Raw genomic sequence first — 19,619 nt, forward strand, 5'->3', positions numbered from 1 at the left:
TAGTATGATAAAAATGATTGTGACTTAAAAACAAACATGAGGTAGTAATGTTAAGTATCTTTTTTATTTAACTGAATAATAATTCATCGTGTTATTCCTGAAAGGGGAATCACCTAAAAATAAATCCAAAACATAAGCTTAGATAAATATTTGTCGAATGAGCAGTCGTTCGAGTTTTATATGTTTATTAATCACACCTAAAGTTACTAATCACATTTATGAATTAAAATTAAAAAAGTAAATCCCCCACCGCACCTTTTCCCTGAACGGATTTTCATACGATTTTTATCAATGTAGTGATTCGTGAGGAAGGTTGAAGTAGTAATTAATTACTTGTTAGTAGGGTCTGGGTAGGTACCACCCACTCATCAGATATTCTACCGGCAAACAGTAGTATTCAGTATTGTTGTGTTCCGGTTTGAAGGGTGAGTAACCCAGTGTTACTTCAGGCACAAAGGACATATAATAATAACATCTTAGTTCCCAAGGTTGGTAGCGCATTGGTGATGTAATGAATGGTTAATATTTCTTACAGTGCCATTTTCGATGGGCGGTGGCGACCACACATCATCATTGGCCTATTTATGCTCGTAAACATATACATAATATAACCAGACACACCACATAAATGTACAAACCAATTGAGTTATTTTAACGCTTTTTCTTTATTCGCTGGAAAACGCCGCTACGAATTTCATTTACCCCGCAAGAAACTTACAGGCGAGTACTGGAACCTACTAAAAGAAACACCGATACACTCTCCGTCTCTTCGAAGGACGCTAAGGGATCGAGACACAAGAGGACCCTAATGTAACCCTTATTCCGACCTTAGGTTAAAATTTCTTATCTAAATTGAAACGAGTATAATTTAACTATACCAATATTATAAAAAGTATTTATTTTTGTTTGTATATTAGGAGTAATCTCTAGAACTAATGATCCAATTCTAATAGCTATATTAAACGCTGCTATTTATAGTAATATTATAAACGCGAAAGTCGCTTTCACTGAATCGAATTGGATAAAATTTGGTATGAAACAATTTGGAGATAGTATGAAAACCCTGGAAAGACATAGGCTACCGATAATAAAAAAATTATATTATAATTATATTCTTGCACAGTTCTATACTCAAAGAAAAATACTAATTGTATTTTAAAGCAAAATAATGGCCTACATATGAAGTCAAATTGATATCTTGTATTTTTTTTTTCTTTGATAACTGAAACTATCCGAATCAATCGGATAATCTGAAATTATTTTATATCCGTAACGATATTTGTAACCGGAAAAGTATACATATGTAACCATAACGTCCCTGGACATCATGTAGCCTGTTACAACAATAGAAGTAAATAGAAATAAACTACTTTATCATTATAGATCTCGTAATAATCTTTGTTATTTATTACAGATTAGAAAAAAAAATGGCGATTGACTGTCGGCCAAGCTATATCGGAACTTTGTAAAGTATAATTTAAGTGGATATAAATAGTTTAGTAGAATAAATTTATATTGATTATTAATTGCTGTTTTAGTGCATAATATAGCCGATTAATAAACGACATATAATCTTATTTATATGTATCGTTTGATTTTCTTTACTACTTCGTCGATTTGAATTGGGTACAGATGTATAATGAGTATGTATATGGAAAGGAAAAAAGTAACCACTTTTGTGGGTATATTTAATAATATTTATTTAATGGTTTAACAATTCACTTATTATGACAAATATAATGAAATCCTTGTACACGTTTATTGTGGTAGCTCGTATTGTAAATCTCGATACTGTTCTCGTTAAAATCTAATTAAATCGATGTTTAGGCATCGACCTTGCAGGCATCTTCAGAGAAGTCTGGCCAGGTGAACTTGCTGAGGTCGAGTATCGTCGATTCCTTAACGAAGTTCTCGACGGTAGTCTTCACGGTGTCTTCGAGGGTCTTCGTTCTGGATAGAACCCAGGCGAAGTCTGCAAGCACAATAATTTAATTTGACAGTATTTCTACGAATAAATATTTTAATTGACAATCTTTAATGATAAATTTATTAAATCATAGTTTGATTATTATATATAGTTTTTCATTTATGATTTTATAGATGTAAACAAATATTATTTATCAAATATAATCGTAAAACACACAACTCTCTTGTTTTGAAGTCAGCTGATATGAATGCAATGTTCTAGATATAGCCTTATACCCGTGTCATGTTCTAGAAGTAATAAATTCCACACCTGCCATTAATCTAAGTGGCGTTAGGGTATTAAAAGTTATTTTAAATGTTTTATCAAATTTATAAATCCGATCGTAAATAATGTTGAATAATTGATAAAATCACGTTCAAACCAACGTGCTATATTATCACTTGATAATCACTTATAATTGTTTTACAAAATAATTTTAGGTAAAAACAAGACTTTGAATCGAATTCTAAGTACTTATAAGAATTCCATATACTAAGTGAGATTTGGAGGGAATTGCCGTTTAACTCTGTACTTTAGTGTATTATTTTAATAACGAGAGGGATCTTACAGCTCCTTGATAATTTTGACGATGTTTCACAAATAATTTGCCAAAATTACAATAAACATACATTGCTTATAATCCTAGTACGAATTTACACGAATTTGGTGATATTGACTTCATACGGATATCAGTCAAACATACACTTAAGAGTGTCCAATTGTAACGCACAACTCACACAAAGCAAAGCGCGAATGGACCAATCACAGAACGGTATTAAATGCAGTGCGTTCGTGTAGAAAATACGCAATACAAAATCTTACACACACTTTTGGATCATCATTACATAGAGAGGGTATCGATCGGTATCCATCCATGTAATGGATAATAAATTTAAAAGTAAATTAAGAACTAAGAATATCTAGAAAATTCCACTAACAGAGCCCATTTCTTTGAACATTTCTATGTACTTTAAAAATAATCTCTGATCTTAAAACAATGAATTATTAATAATATCAATGCACTAGAACAATTTTTTTATCTTTATTTCTTACCCATTTTTATCAAAACTCATTTAAACGAAGGTGATAAATGTTCATACAGTTATGAGTTGTCAATTGACTAAAATCAATTTTTCATAGTCCATAAAGTATGATATTAAATCAGCGAATCGATTCCAAAATTTACGTCAAATAAAATTTCCAAAGAAAGTATTATCTATCAATACGAACCGACCAGCAGAATAAAATAGTTTGAGTAACCAATCATAATCCTGGACAGTGCACTTTTATTATCATGTGAAGAAAAACTATTGGACAAAATTCATAACTTAGCATATATGCATGTCGCAGTCATCTGGTTGAATGTGCTATTTGATTGTATGACTAGCGCGTTCATTGACATTTATTTGAATGGCCGAACATTGATTGAACGAGCGTCACTCAACGTCCAACTATTTAGCGGATTGTAACATAGCCCTTTGAACAGAGCGGTCGTTAAACAGTCAGGTGATTGTAATTTAGTTCATTTTTTTCCTATTGTACATGTTAATTTTTTAACCTAACCTAACCAAACATTACAAAGTCAACTATATCCCATTCAACGGCTATGCTAAATCACGTTCAGTTAAGACGTTGAACGTTAAATGAAACAACTTGACGGTTTGTCCTTTCATACAATCAAATAGTAGATTCAACGAGATGACTGCGATATACTATAGCATACCCAGTACGCTGGTACGGAAAGAAATACTTCGGACCTTTAAAATATTAATTATTGTGTAAGACTTGATGATTATCAGCAACGGAATGCTCTTGTATGGCTCCGACATTTAATCTTTTCATTATCGTTTTTTTTTTTTTTAAATGAGTCAATAGTGCTCACCATTTCAATTTGGAATAATGTTCGATTATACTATCAGTGAACACCGAAGTACTGGATCAGATTTGGATAATTCCCCTCTATATTAATTGGATTATTTGATTAAATTTTTTAAGAATTTTTTATCGTAAAAATTTACAATTTTTATTTAACTTTGACTGAACGCCGACTTTATTTTTTTATATAGACCTAATATTTTTAATATTTTGGCAGTTTCGACTGCCTCGTTGGTCTAGTGGCCTTGATTAGGGCAAATAAAAAGTTATTACAAATTTAAGAAACTCTAGCATCTTTCTAATCGTATTGAATCAGTCGTTCTTAGATTTTTAATTTTAGCATGATATAGCCTTGAGTATATTAATAGTTCCATTATTAAATTAATTAATCATATTATTACCTTGACGGGTCTTCTTATCTTCGTCGAATTTGCAATAGTAGGCGACAGCGTAGTTCTTGTAGTCAGTTGCAAGAATATTTAAGACATTCTTAGTTTCAGCGCCGGATGCTGAAAGGTGAAATTATTTTCTGTACATAAATAGTAAATAAAAGTACATGCTTGGTGGTAGGCATTTACTTGGTGGTACACTCATCAGATATTCTACCGCCAAACAGCGATACTCAGTATTGTTGTGTTCCGGTTTGAAGGGTGAGTGAGCCAGTGTAACTACAGGCACAAGGGACGTAACATCTGAGTTTCCAAGGTTGGTGGCGCATTGGTGATGTAAGGAATGGTTAATATTTCTAACAACGCCATTGTCTATGGGCGGTAGTGACCACTTACCATCAGGTGGCCCATTCACTCGTCCGCCTACCGATATCATAAAAAAAATTGCTTCAAATAAATAATAATGCAGTTAATTTCGGTACATCAGTCACGAAACATATCACTGAAATCAATTAATGCCTACTCATATTGACCGCACCTATTTAGATAACTCTTTATCGTTCTCGTAATTTAACAATAGAAATACATTTAAACAATTAGGCGAGTGCACATTATTTGTTTCATTAATTCTATTTCATTTCGACAAGGGCTTACAACAAAATTAATTTAAGAATTATGCTTGATCTTGATGCGGATATAGAACTTGGTGTTTAATTGAAGGTATGGACTTTCTCCGAGCACGTTCTATATTTATTTATTTATTTGACAAAACCCACAAACACACAAAAGTACAAAAAAGTACAAAAAAAATACACGATAAACCAAAAGTCATCATAAGTAATTGGGTAATTGCCTACTTTTTTACAGGTGTTCTAAAATTACTTGAAAATTGAAATATGAGTCAACATTGTGAAAATTAAAAAAAAGTTAATTGATAAAATAAAAATTTATAAAATTAAAAAAAAAATACCAAATTAAAATTAAATCTAAGTACAGATTTTTTTTTTAGTACTCATCTCGTATTCTACCCCAAAATAGGGACTTGGTTTGAAATGACATAACATATTAGATACAGAGTATGGTGGTGCGTTGATTATGAAAGGTTAATATTTTTCTTACAGTTCATAAAAAAGGTTAAATGAAGGATATTATTTAGCCTTACGTCCATAGGGCAGGGTGAAGAGAAGTTTGCCAGTGCTTTCAGCGTCGTCAGCGAGCTTCGCGGTACCTTCGATAGTAGCGAGCTTATTGTTGGCAATGTGTACGTTCTTTACTTTGAAGAAATCGCCTTCTAATTCGTACTCAGCACGACCGCACTTGCCCGACTTCTCAGCGTTATTGGGGTACCTGCCCACTTCGTACCACGTTCCTTGGCCAAACTATATAAAAAAAAAAATTTGATATACTTGTTAATATATTATGTTGACTTTCTTGAAAGATATTTCAGTGTCTACATTAGACAGGTAACTACAGATTGGTATTACATATATATAGTATAGAAAAGTCTTCGGTACGTGTGTATGTTACAGATTTCCTCTTAGTAAAAGTAAGTAATTTAGGTAAAAGTACCAAAAATATTTATAAAATTGCCTAATAGGATAAAAATATAATGTTTTTTTATTTTACAAAATAGTTTCTAAATTACTTAGAACTCATTAATGTGTAAGATAAGAAGAAGTCGCCTGGAAGCATAATCCTTGCGTGTCGATTTTTGATAGTTCACTCTACTGGAAAACGCGTCAAAGAACCCCATTCCAAAAAAACTAAATTTACTTAAAATTACTTTAGCAGAAAACGTTCGAAAAACATTTCCGCGAACAAGAATGGGACTTATAACGTAACAGCTTTGTATAAAGGACACATCCGTTCATTATAGCGGCCATTACATAGAATTCTTATGTATAAATAGGTTTATGGTAAATTGGATTTCCAAGGTCATATCACTATTCGTATTATATAGGTACTCTGTAATGAATTATGTAGGCATAAAAGAGGTTTTATATTTACAATAAAGCACAAATTTTTACTAATTCAAGTAACTATCAAAATAGGAACAATAACGAGTACATCCGATTGGAACAAAGTTGCTTTCGGTATATTATGTATTAAATAAGACGCAATGAAATTTATTAACAACGTTTGAGAATATATTAATGACAAGAAATTAAAAAAAAAGATATTAGCAATGCCCCAAATCAATTAAGGATTTACTAATATTCTTATTTAACCCCCCCCCCCCCCCCTTTTAAGCTTATCACTAGTATCAGGGTGGGGATGACAATAGCAAAACACAATAATAAAGAGACAGAGAGAAAGAGAAATAAAATGAAAGAAAGGGAAAGCCGGGGAGGGGGCATAACGTTTTTCCTTACTTGACGATTTATGTCAGTTCACTCTACCATAAGTATTTTGTTCCAATATTTCATCCTAGTTCAAACCAACCCAGTTATACGAGCGCGTATAGCTATATCAGATGATGTATTTGCTTAAGGAAAGACTTTTAAACCAAAAACTATTGTAACGTGACGTCATCGTCTACGACCTACGCCGCGAGCAAATTAGTCATAACTCTAAACATTATAAAATTTTAGTAATTTATTTTATTTTATTATTCGTAATCAATTTTATAGTATTATAAATCTGACCGGTACATAAAAGTATATTTAAAATATTTTAATGTCACCTTCAAGCGAAATCATTCAAATCATATTAAAAATCACATCAAAATTAATTGTGTGTAAATACACGTGAGCAAAACGACCTTATATTATATTAAATAAAGTATATATTTCAATGAACGATTATTACTACATATTATTATAAAATATAGTCCTCCCGCCGCGTCAACGCCTACCCGCATTGGACTAGCGTGACGGAATAAGTTCCAAACCGTCTCCTCAAAGAGAGAGGAGGCCTTACCCTAGCAGTGAGACATTTACAGCGCGAAATAAATTATACACACAAATTAAGCAAATAACAAACAAGCGGATTTGAACCCGTAATCTTCAGTTTACGTGATCTAACCTCTGAGCCATACATTTAATAATACTATAGTAATTATTAGAAAAAAAATCTTACAGCGGCAAAATTGAAGTTCTCAACCGGCTTAGGGTCTGGGCACTGAGAATCGACGATGACGTTGGCTGTGACCGAAGCCACCAAGGCGAGGATAATGAGTGGGAACATCTTGTATCAAAAGCTGGTTACTGCTGCGAATGCTGACACTAACTGACAGTGAAACGAGCAATGCATCCCCTTATATACGAGCAATCCATCTCCCGGTCAAAGGTCATGATAAAATTCGGGATTCTATGTTTGGAATTAATTTAATTTTTCCGTCTCTACGTGAGAATATCAATTAGAAAATTTCCATATCCCTGGTCGTGTAGCATTTTCCGTCGCACTATGGGAATTAATTTATTTCGACTGAACTTGTTTTATCATATTAAATTTAGAACAAAGTTTTATATAGACAGAATTAATATATTACCGTTAAGGTAGAGTAAAGAGCCGAGATGGCCCAGTGGCTAGAACGCGTGCATCTTAACCGATGATTTCGGGTTCAAACCCAGGCAGGCACCACTGAAATTTCATGTGCTTAATTTGTGTTTATAATTCATCTCGTGCTCGGCGGTGAAGGAAAACATCGTGAGGAAACCTGCATGTGTCTAATTTCAACGAAATTCTGCCACATGTGTATTCCGCCAACCCGCATTGGAGCAGCGTGGTGGAATATGCTCCAAACCTTCTCCTCAATGGGAGAGGAGGCCTTTATCCCAGCAGTGGGACATTTACGGGCTGCTAATAAAAAAAAAAAGGTAGAGGTCGTGAGAAATGCATTCGATCGACCGTTTTTTCTAGTCTTGAAACCCTTTTATTTTGATGAGATAATATATAACCTGTACCATTGTAAATATTAGTAATAGATATTTTGGAATCGGATGAGTATTATTAACAGACAAAAAAAAATTGTTCTCAATTTGAATGTTTATTTTTTTTGTTCGAAAAAAGTTTCAGAAAAAAAGAGGACATATTTAAATTTCGTCAAGATCTGATGATCAGTTTTGGAGACAGACAACGGAGTTCTTCAATAAATGCCATCAAATACTGCTGTATTGTTGCTTCATGGTATTCAATTAACTTTAATTTTTAAAAACCGTTTATAGGAAATCTCTTAACGAAAATTTTTTTTCTTTGTATAATATCGTTTAAAAAAAAAATGAAGATACATAGTTTGTACCTAAAGCTTATTATTGACCTTTCGTATTATTACTGAATTACGTGCGTGTATTCGTTAATTTAAAAAAAAAAAACTGGCTAAAGACCCGCACACGAAGGGTTCCGTATATAAAAAGGTTTCCATTTATATATAGGTATATATGTACCATCTATAAAAATGGCAAAAAAATCACGACTTTCATATGAGCCCTTAAGTATTTATTTTACTCTGTTTTTTAATATTTATTGCTATAGCGGAAAAAACATACGTCTCTGAAAATTTCAACTGCCTAACTACGACGGTTTCTGCGATGCAGCAGATTTCTTAATAATGGGGTTTACGTTTAACCCCTTGGGTACGGATCCCTAAAAATGCAAAAATAAGTTATCGGTCTTGATAATTGCAGGCTATCTCTTAAATTAGACTGTCTAGTTATCTTAAATGCATATGTTTACGCATTTGATTTATCTTTACACTCATAAATATGTATTAATTACAAACAACGGCTTATTAAATCATTAATTTGGCAATTATTTGTGCAATAACAAAGAAAAATAACGTCACCTTATTGTACTGTTATAATTGGTTTAAATATTGTTTTATTTTATTTTGTGTAGAACAACCAACAGTAGATACATTATCACATTAAAATAAAAAAAATACATTACAAAATTATCTAGGCAAATGTTCTACTATTTACAGTCTCACCATGGACAATATGTTTTAAAAAATATAAATTAAACATAATCAATGTTTATAAATAAGAAATAGAATACATTTTTTAACCAAAAAGATACCATAAAATTTGAAAATAGCATTCAATCAAACGGGTTTTGACCGCGATCGTAAATTTTGATTTATAATTCGATCGGCTTTGCCTTAGAATTACACTTGTAACACTAATTATATACAATTATATTCCATACCTAGTATAATTCATATATATAAAGCCGAGACAGCCCAGTGGTTAGAACGCGTACATTTTAATCGATGATTGCGGGTACAAACCACTGAATTGGTTATGAAAAATATCATGAGGAAACATGTCTAATATCAACGAAATTCTGCCACATGTGAATCCATCGCTTTCTCCTTAAAGTGAGAGGAGGCCTTAACCCAGCAGTAGGAAATTTGCAGGCTGTACATGTTGTATGCCGTTTGTATACAATGCAGAATTATAAAGTGTACAACTATTCTAAGTTTCACACAATAATATGACGTCATAAAAGAAATTATTTTTATAATTCCTCTCGTGCTCTGCGGTGAAGGAAAAGATCATTAGAACTGCATATCTGAGGAAATATCGTATATATTCGTACTTATTGTATATAGTATGTATTTAGATTATATGCGTATATTTTGTATGTAATTATAATGTTATTTATTTATTGGTTTATAATTTGTGTATTCCATATTTGCATTTATTTAATAGTTTTAGTTATAGATTCATTATTTAATATTACAGAACCACCCACCTCATATTCTATGAACTATCCTAATCTACAGTCTAAACTCTAAAAATAATTTTAAACAGCTATGACGTCACAAGATGGCGCTAGGTCAGTTATATTCTTAATTTAATCGCATTAAACAAATGTCATAAAAAATAATAAATCGTCAAGTTATAAAACCTTTTTAATACAAGCCTTAATTTAATCGATTTAAAACCGAATAAAATAATTCATTACTTATAATTTATTAGTAAGATATATTATCGTAACACTTAGCTATAAGACTTAAAGCGACTGATTGTTATTAGATATAAAACATGATAGTAAAATATCAAAAATAAGTAAAATAAAAAAAAAAAAACAAATTAATTAAGAGTTAATTGACCATTAATTTGTAAACATACGATAAAAAAAAGTTAGTAACTAATTTCATTTCCAACAATTACAACAATTGACTAATTGCTTAATTTTGAACATAATTTACATGTTTTGTCAATTAAGAACCGAGATGGCCCAGTGGTTAGAACGCGTGCATCTGATGATGATGATTTCGGGCTCAAACCCAGGCAAGCACCACTGAATTTTCATGTGCTTAATTTGAGTTTATAATTCATTTCGTGCTCGGCGGTGAAGGAAAACATTGTGAGCAAACCTGTATGTGTCTAATTTCAACGAAATTCTGCCAAATGTATATTCCACCAACCCGCATTGAAGCAGCGTGATGAAATATGCTCCAAACCTTCTCCTCAAAGGGAGAGGAGGCCTTTAGCCCATCAGTGGGAAATTTACAGACTGCTAATGTAATGCTAATGTTAATTAACGACTAGACCAAATTATTAGCAAAAATACGCTTCAACATCAGGAATTCATATTCGCTTTTATTACTACACTATAATCTTCAGCGCGCTCCATCTGACTTTGGTTTTTTGATCTGAATTTAATAACATCATGTCGTACTATAATATTACATATATATTACAAATAAACGATAATTAATTATATATGTAAGTCCAATTTTAGTATTACAAGTATTTATTGATAGTCAACAAAAATAACTAGGCAAAACCGGCTACAGAAATTCAAAGTGTGTGTTATTGTGATCAATCTTTTGACAGTCTATAACCTCACGAGATAGATACTTATTTAGGTACTTAAAATTTTTAATCATATTTTTCGTTCTGTTGATTTAAGTATGTGGCATTTAAAATTTATTTTTCCGTTCGCGCACAAATCATAGTTACCGTGACAATTCAGAGAGAACAAAGATTTAAACTTGAGTAGCTTTAATTGACATGATATTCATCAAACATTTCATTGAAGCTGAACAAATCTACAGAAAACCAAGTTAATTCTATTCAATCTCCCTTTAAACCGGAACACAACAATACTAAGCATTGTTGTTTAGCGGTAGAATATATAATGAGTGGGTGATACCTACCTAGCTTGCTCAAAACCACCAATTGAAATTATTGATAATCGTGTGTCAAACTACAAAGGCTTAGGTATCAAGTAATTCGGTAATTTGATAGACGATTATTAAGACCAACTACTTTCAAACTCTGCTTCTAAGAGTTCGATGAAAGACCCCAACCCTGTTCTATACAAGGTCGGGGTTTGAGCCCAGCATCTCCATATCTGCGGCCTAGCTCCAGACCGAACATGGCAACACAACTAGCGCTATTAAAATTGTCTCTATATGCTTAAATTATACATAAATGGTCCTCGCCCACTCCTCAACCATTCGCAGAATTGTCTAATTCTTGCGATTAACTAAATGCTAAAATTGGCTTTTGAAATTCAATACGCCGTTTTCGGTCTGTTTAGCTAATTTGACATTACTACGTTTAAGGCTTTAAATGGGTTTTTCCACTTCTAAAAAAAAAACAATAAGGTTATCATCCAGTTGTAATTATTTAATGTTCACTAGCTCTGAACTCTGTCATTTATGAAGCGATTTAGTAAATCATTTTTGTTGGAAGAAAAAAATTGAGGCCCGTTTATTTTGGTTAAAATTTTATATTATTTTAATTAAAGTTTAGATAGAAACGGTCCTAAATCCAAGTGCTTTAGCTACTTACATTGGGACCAGAGTAATGTATGTGATGTTGTCCAATGTTTATATTTATTTATTTATTATATTTATAAGAACAATTCTGTCTCAATATATTATATAAACATGTGAATCAAATCTATATTTTACAATCGTTTGAACGCGTAATTTTAAATCGATGTCCACACTAAGCACTAAATAGTAATTGTAATTTATTATAGGCTTTATAGCAAACAGCGTGTTTCAAAAATTATATTACAAATAAGATAATGAGTTTAATTTACAATAAGACTTAAGTAATGATAACATCAATATTATTATTGTTAATTGTAATGTTTTTTTAATTATTGTTAATCAGGAGTGCATCATAATTATATCGTTCGTTTGATTTAATTTGAAATGTTTATCCATTAGTATAATGAAAAGTAAATTTGCACACTATTAATGGATTTGTTATCTTTTAATTATAATCATTTACATGATCAAGACTGAAGATAAGGATCGTAGACATTTCTAACATAATAAATGTAGAACATTGTCACATCTTTAATCTCTTCATCGTATAAAACAAAGTCGCTTCCCGCCGTATGTACGATAAACTACGCAACGGATTTTAATTTAAGAGCCACGATGACCCAGTGATTAGAACGCGTGCATCTTTTTGGGTTCAAACCCAGGCAAGCACCGCTGAATTTTCATGTGTTTAAATTGTGTTTATACTTCATTTCGTGCTCGATGGTGAAGAAAAACATCGTGAGGATGCAGGTTATGTGTCTAATTTCAACGAAATTCTGCCACGTGTGTATTCATATGCTCCAAACCTTCTCCTCAAAGGGAGAGGAGGCCTTATATTCAACAGCTTTTGTACCATCAGGATCTGCAACCATATAAGAAATCTACTGGACCAGCGAGACGATTTAATCCAAACGAATCGTAAATGGTATTAGTGTTATAATAATTAAAGCATTGTTTTCTCATATTCGTTATCAGTTTAGAATTCGTAATCAATAATGTTCTAATCAATGATTAAATATTATCTGCGACATAATTACCTAGCTTGCTATTAATTAATTAATATCGGTCAATTAAATTAAATCGAATCGAGTAAACTGAGATGTATAGATCTTACTCACAATGACAGGTCCGTATCCTGGTACCGAATTTTGACGTGCGAAACGTATTAAAAAAAAATAAAGTGGCCAAGTGTGAGTCGGACTCGCCCATGAAGGGTTCCGCAGCAGCAAGTAACAAGGTTTATGTTTATAAAATTCAATTTATTATTTTTAAATTTAAATTGATTGGATGTAATGACGTATTAAAAAAACTACTTACAAGACTTCGTTCAAATCAATTTTCAGTGGAAGTTTGCATGGTAATGTACATCATATTGAAGACCTATCCATAGATACCCCACACGTATGGGTTTGATGAAAAAATAATTTTTGAGTTTCAGTTCTAAGGATGGGGAACCCCAAAAATTTATTATTTTTTTTCTATTTTTGTGAAATCTTAATGCGGTTCACAGTATACGTCTATTTTCCAAGTTTCAACATTTTAGTTCTTATAGTTTCGGAAAAAAATGGCTGTGACATACGAACAGACAGACAGACATGATGAATCTATAAGGGTTCCGTTTTTTGCCATTTGGCTACGGAACCATAAAAAGGTGTGTTGTAGGACACCCGATTGGAACGAAGTTGCTTTTACTATATTTGACAATGTATTAAATAACAGACAATATAATAAATTAAAAACATTTGAAAAATATATACAAGTAAAAATTTTTTTTTTTTAAATTGGATGTTATTGTCATATCAAGTTACAACGAGTTTTTTAACTCACACATAAACACACACACACACGCAAACATATACTCATACACGCAGGCATATTACTCTCAGGTTTGGTCTAACTAACTTAAATTTTTTTGTAATGGAAGACCAGGCCATCCTAACACAAATACTAGTCCTTGCTAGTAACTTACTAGACTTTGATTACTAACCATTTATAGATTAAGTATTTTATGTAACACAATAAACATATTTTTATATATAAATTATAAATTCTAATTGTAATAAATAGGAAAAAGAGAGAGATAGGTCGCCTGCATAACACTTTACCTTACGTGACATTATCTGCTAGTTGACTCTACTGTGAGCCGCTTAAAAGAAAAACATTTTTTTATATACACGTCGCAGTGGGTAACTGTTATTATTAAACAGATAACCCAAAAACTTTATTAAAATTTACTTATCATACAGTCATTCTTAACCGAATAAACATAAATAATAAATTCCTTGTTAGGTCTTTGTTCAAGCCCGGAAGTATGGTACCTACGCATTCCACGCATCACAGGCTTGGCAACGGATCGCTAAAGCGAAAATTAAATAAATAGAACATCACTAGCGACTTGTTATTCACACATTATATGATTTATCGACTGAAATACGTCACTATGATTAGTTTATAAACTATCGAAAGAATCGTATAGATACGCAAATAAGAATCTTATTTGCGTGTCTTAAAATAATATTTAAGATTATCTATAAGTTTTATACTTTAATCTTAATTCATAATTTGTCGTAGGGTGATAAGTAAACAGTTACAGACTAAAGCCTTTATTCAAATGAGCTATTTAACACTGAAATATTTCTCCATACCGAAACAGTTGTTCCTAAGATTAGCGCGATCAATCAAAATCTTTATCTTAATAATATTGGTATAACTATGTCAAGCATTGTGTTCTCTTATGAAAGGCGTTGCCAGTTGGCCCTGAAAATGAAATGTACTATACAAATACTATCATAGAAACGACTATCCGCCATATAGTGACGTCATAGCTGTCGATATAATCAGGTAGGGTAAGCAAAACAAATATTTTTGAAGAAATATTTACATATAGGAATATAAAACCATGAAGCAATAATTTTGAATATATATTCTCAAAGTAATTATTATTATGCAAAGATCATACAATATTTATTACACTTAACATAAATACACTCAAAACGTATATTGCATATATGGTAACAAAACTACTTTATCTTCGCTTTTCGGTCAAATATTTCAAGAAAACTAAAATATAAAAAAAATTTAATCAATTTAATCAATTTAAAACTGATTCTAAAACTAGGACTCCAGTTAATAATGTTATTTATTTATCTTCATAATACCATAAAGTATAGAATAATAAAAAATAAATAGAATAAAACTTTACGTATATATTTTTTTGCAAATCGTACCTTTTAAGTTATTCTAACGTTCGTATTTATAGTAGGACAACATACTTATCGCACGTAAATAGCTAACATATCTTATAATAGCAAGCTCTATCAGGAAAATGTGATAGCCCGTCTATCGTCTAATAATAAAAATCTATATAATGTGAAGAGTGTCCACGATTCCAGATGGATTTTATTAAAATAATTTAATCAATATTCCTCTTATTCCAAATGATGTCCTTGTTCTATTTTCAGTTGAAATTGGACCTTTGCAGAAACATTTATTAAAAGTATAACATCTATTATTGCCTCCACTGGTGGCAGGTGGACTGGTAATTTTTTACAGTGATTTTTTTTAAACATTTATTTATAAATAAGGCCATTATGGATTTTATTTAGCAATTTGCATAAATTTGTGTATTTATAAAATGGCTATTGCACTTCATAATCTCACACAATGCTGTTCTAATTAAAGACTTAATGAAAAGTAATCATCAACAGACATCAAATCCATTCAGCTAAGTCCACATTCACACCGTCGTCCGTTTACAGGTTCGTTTTAACGTATAAGTGTACATTCACACGGACCGTATTTACCGGATCGTTTTTTGACCTAACCGACGGATTTGTTGAACCGATGTATATTTAAACCCGGCTACTATAAACGGATCACGCTTGCTGAACGCATCCGTAAACGTCAAACATGGCCGCCCATTGAACTGTCATGTCATTGAATTTTATGGATTTAATATCGTAATATCTCAGATATATGTTGTCGACTAAAAAAAAAAACATTATTTTTTAACGATCTATAATTGTAGATAGGTTTCGATCGGGTCTATCGTAGACCTGCACGAAATTATTAACACGATAAGCCTAATCACAATTTGCGATAATGTTTTCTATTTGAAACAACAAATATATAGTGCGTATAGAAGATATTCTCTATGATATGAATGAAAAGACCGATAATATATCATTTTGAACACATTTTCTTCTATTTAAATTTAGAACTTCTTGTTCCAATGCGAGTTCGTGGATACATATGTGGTTGGTTAGCCTATTCTAATGGAAGTAGGAAAAAAGGTAAACAAACCTTAGATTAACGTATTTCATACGATTTGCTAATAACTCAGCTATATGGTGCACTACTAAGAGTTTATGATGAAGATATCTCTATTTATATTATAAAGCTATTACACTTAACTACTTATATCCACTTTAATTTTACTTCCAAAATCACGATAACAGTTTCGCCGACGTTCAGAACGCCAATTTTTCGCAAATCCGTAGTGAATATCATAATCAAGCTTTTAACCAATTATATCGCGTCAATTTGCTGTCAAATGTTGTTTATCTGGCTTTTTTTCCTGTTATGGTTGGAATATAGTATACAATTCTTTATTCTGTCTGGATTTCAATGATCCTAAAAACAGCAGTAAATCTTCCTTGGATTCCAATTATCTGGTTCATTTCCTATACTAAGATATTCCCAATGATCCGATTTTCGATCGAGCGAACGGTGTTCGAGTCGATGTGTTGCCATCTAGTGGCGAGTTATATCAGTTATTATAAAAACAATTTCCATAAAATATACATTTTTGGCTATCAGCAGCGAGGTAACACAAAAAATTCAACAATTCAGTACGACATTCAGTAATTCACCAATAAATGTTACACATGACAAAGGTCAAACTAAATAACAAAAGAAATATTAAAATGAAATGGCTCACGTATACCAAGCAAATGTGAAGAGCCGGTACGCGCGATGTCAGAAAAGAAAGGTCCCCATAATCGCTAGGTAGGTGTTTACTTGGTATAGAATGTTAACAAAATGAGAGTAGATCTAAAAATATATATGTCATTACAACAAGTATTTAGTAAGGGATATTTACCATGTTTTTATTTTTATTTGCTAGAGCTCGATATTTCGACATTATCTACGTTTGCGGGTAGATGTTCAACAACCGCAAACATCAGTCTCGTGAACAAGACATTCGTCGATAATGTCGAAATATCGAACACTAACAAATAAAAATAAAAATCATAGTAAATATCCCGTATTAAATACTTGTAATAAAAATAATAACATGGTTATTTTTATTTAAAATCTTATCAACATGCCATGTTTTTACATTAATCGTTTAAACTAATTTATTCCGACACGAAATAAATGAATATTAAACAGATACACACATTTTAATAAATAAGATAATTGCACGCCGCGACGTTAGTAACAACTCTCTGCTAGGATCTAGACACGCGGTAGCGTGTCAGCCAAGTACAAGTAATGGCGAGCAGCACCGTGTGTACACGAACCATTTGGAGCCACTTTTGACCTCCTCATAACTCAAAAACTATTTGACATAAACGTGTCAAAATAGATATGTAAACTAGCCAAGACAGAACTTCGGCTACAATATGTTATCCTAAGTTATAAGAAGAAGTGATATTTTATATAGTTATAAATAAATTTCAGGAAGGACCATTGTACTTGGCACCCATTTAGATCTGACTTCTTTTGTTGTTGAAGTCAACAACCAAGGTATATATCATAATATTGGACTTGGCTCTCATTTTTACATTTACGTTTTTGATGGGATATTTGTTACCTCCGCTTATGTGGCGCTGATATTATAATACTTCGTTGCTTTATATAAAAATATATTTATTTATTAACGATATTCTATTATTATTAATTAGTTATATTTTTAAATTATAAAATTTTCAAATCCATGCCATCAATTGTTCACTTTTATTGTATCTCATCCAACATTTATAAAAAATCACGATAGGGTTATAATTCTAGTATTAATTTGTTTTTTAGTTAACGTTGTTACTTCCGAAATTGGTATAAATTCCAGCCTTCAAGGTTATCGGAGACATCTGATATATTTTATCTATTAGCTTATCAGTGCGTTGGCTAGCATTATATTATGATTAGTCAGCGAAACGTATATTTAAGTTATTTATACATTTATTTTAATGGCAACACCGAATGTTTTTGAACGAAAAAATAGCGAAGTCGTACTGTGTATCTTTAATTCATGTTTTATATACACATATATTTATTGGGTGGAAGGTCTTTGCGCAAGCTAACAGATATTCTACCGCTAAATAGCAATGCTCAGTATTGTTGTGTTTGAAAGATGAGTTGGTCAGTGTAACTACAGACGTAGGGGTCATCTTAATTCCTAAGATTGGACACGAATTGGTGACACGAGGAATGATTAATATTATTAACAGTGGTGACCACTTACCATCAGGTAGCACATTTACCACTCTATGATTTATATTTACTATTTATTGAAATTTGAAGAGTTCCCTAGATTTGTTCAGGATACCATCATCAGAACCTTGGAAGTATACCCAGGCGTCTTCGAGTTATCGTGGGAACATTAAAAAAGATTCTGATAAATTGTGAACCTCGTCCTGTTTTGAAGTCAATTAAAAATACCACTAACACGCCAGCTTGATTTCATGTCACGCATCATACTATGTAATCTGTGAGTGATATCTATACATATATATGCATCTCGATGCTTATTGCATATGTACTGTAAAGCCGCTAAAACAATCATTGTTACATAATGATGCGACATTATTATTATTACAAAATTGAAAGGACACCATACAAAATAGAAAGCGCCGTAAGTCGCTTTTCATTTCACGAGTGAAATAAGAAGTGAGATCTTCCAGAATAGCAATACTGTGTACCTCGTACGAATCCCACAAAATTGTACGAGTGACTGTCCGTTAATCGAATTAACGTCAAACACAAAAGACCGCGCGTTTGAGTTACAATCGATAACCATTCGAATCTCATTTACTCAGCGTGAATAGTGTTTATTTCTTAAATCAGTATCACGTGTGGGTCGTGAGATAAACCGACTAAGTTTAGAATATATATCTCATATAAGCAGATGCCTACCAAGATTGAGCTGAGTCATTGTAATATCGTTTCTTATGTTTCGACTTTTTAACTTTGATTGATAATTTTGTTGGTTTGTTCGTGTTTTTATTACAAAATATTTAATTAAATAAATATAATGAAGACAGGTTAATTATATTTTTCTTTTTATTATTTGTTACACATAAAACTCGGCCATTTTTTTGCTATATACTTTGCTAATTCAACTGGCGTTTGATAGTCTCCAGTTGTAAAAAGGATAAAACTACGAGCACCTTATTATTAAAAAGGGAATTTAAAACAACTGAATTAACTTTACTTGGTGGTAGGGCTTTGTGCAAGCTCATCTGGGGTGGTACCACAGAGTCATCATATATTCTATCACAAAGCATCAACTTAGGTTTGATGTGTTCCAGTTTGAAGAGTAAGTCAGTGTAACTCCAGGTACAACGTAGTTTCCAAAATTTGTCTATTTGATATTTATAACAGTGGTGACCACATACCATCAGGAGGCCCATTTCCCAGTCCGCCTACCTAC

General features: G+C 31.9%; 1 protein-coding gene across 1 annotated transcript; it reads right to left on the reverse strand.

Moving 5' to 3' along the window:
• Positions 1 to 1,799: 1,799 nt before the first annotated feature.
• Positions 1,800 to 7,416, reverse strand: LOC125070879 (bilin-binding protein-like). Its single transcript, XM_047680879.1, has 4 exons — positions 7,309 to 7,416; positions 5,393 to 5,609; positions 4,243 to 4,350; positions 1,800 to 1,972 (listed from the first exon to the last, which is right to left on the reverse strand). The coding sequence occupies exons 1-4, from the start codon at positions 7,414 to 7,416 to the stop codon at positions 1,824 to 1,826; spliced, it is 582 nt and encodes a 193-aa protein (XP_047536835.1). The 3' UTR covers positions 1,800 to 1,823.
• Between the last annotated feature and the right edge of the window lie 12,203 nt (positions 7,417 to 19,619).

The sequence above is a fragment of the Vanessa atalanta genome, chromosome 18 (genome assembly GCF_905147765.1).
Source record: "Vanessa atalanta chromosome 18, ilVanAtal1.2, whole genome shotgun sequence".
In the NCBI taxonomy this organism is placed as follows: Eukaryota; Metazoa; Arthropoda; class Insecta; order Lepidoptera; family Nymphalidae; genus Vanessa; species Vanessa atalanta.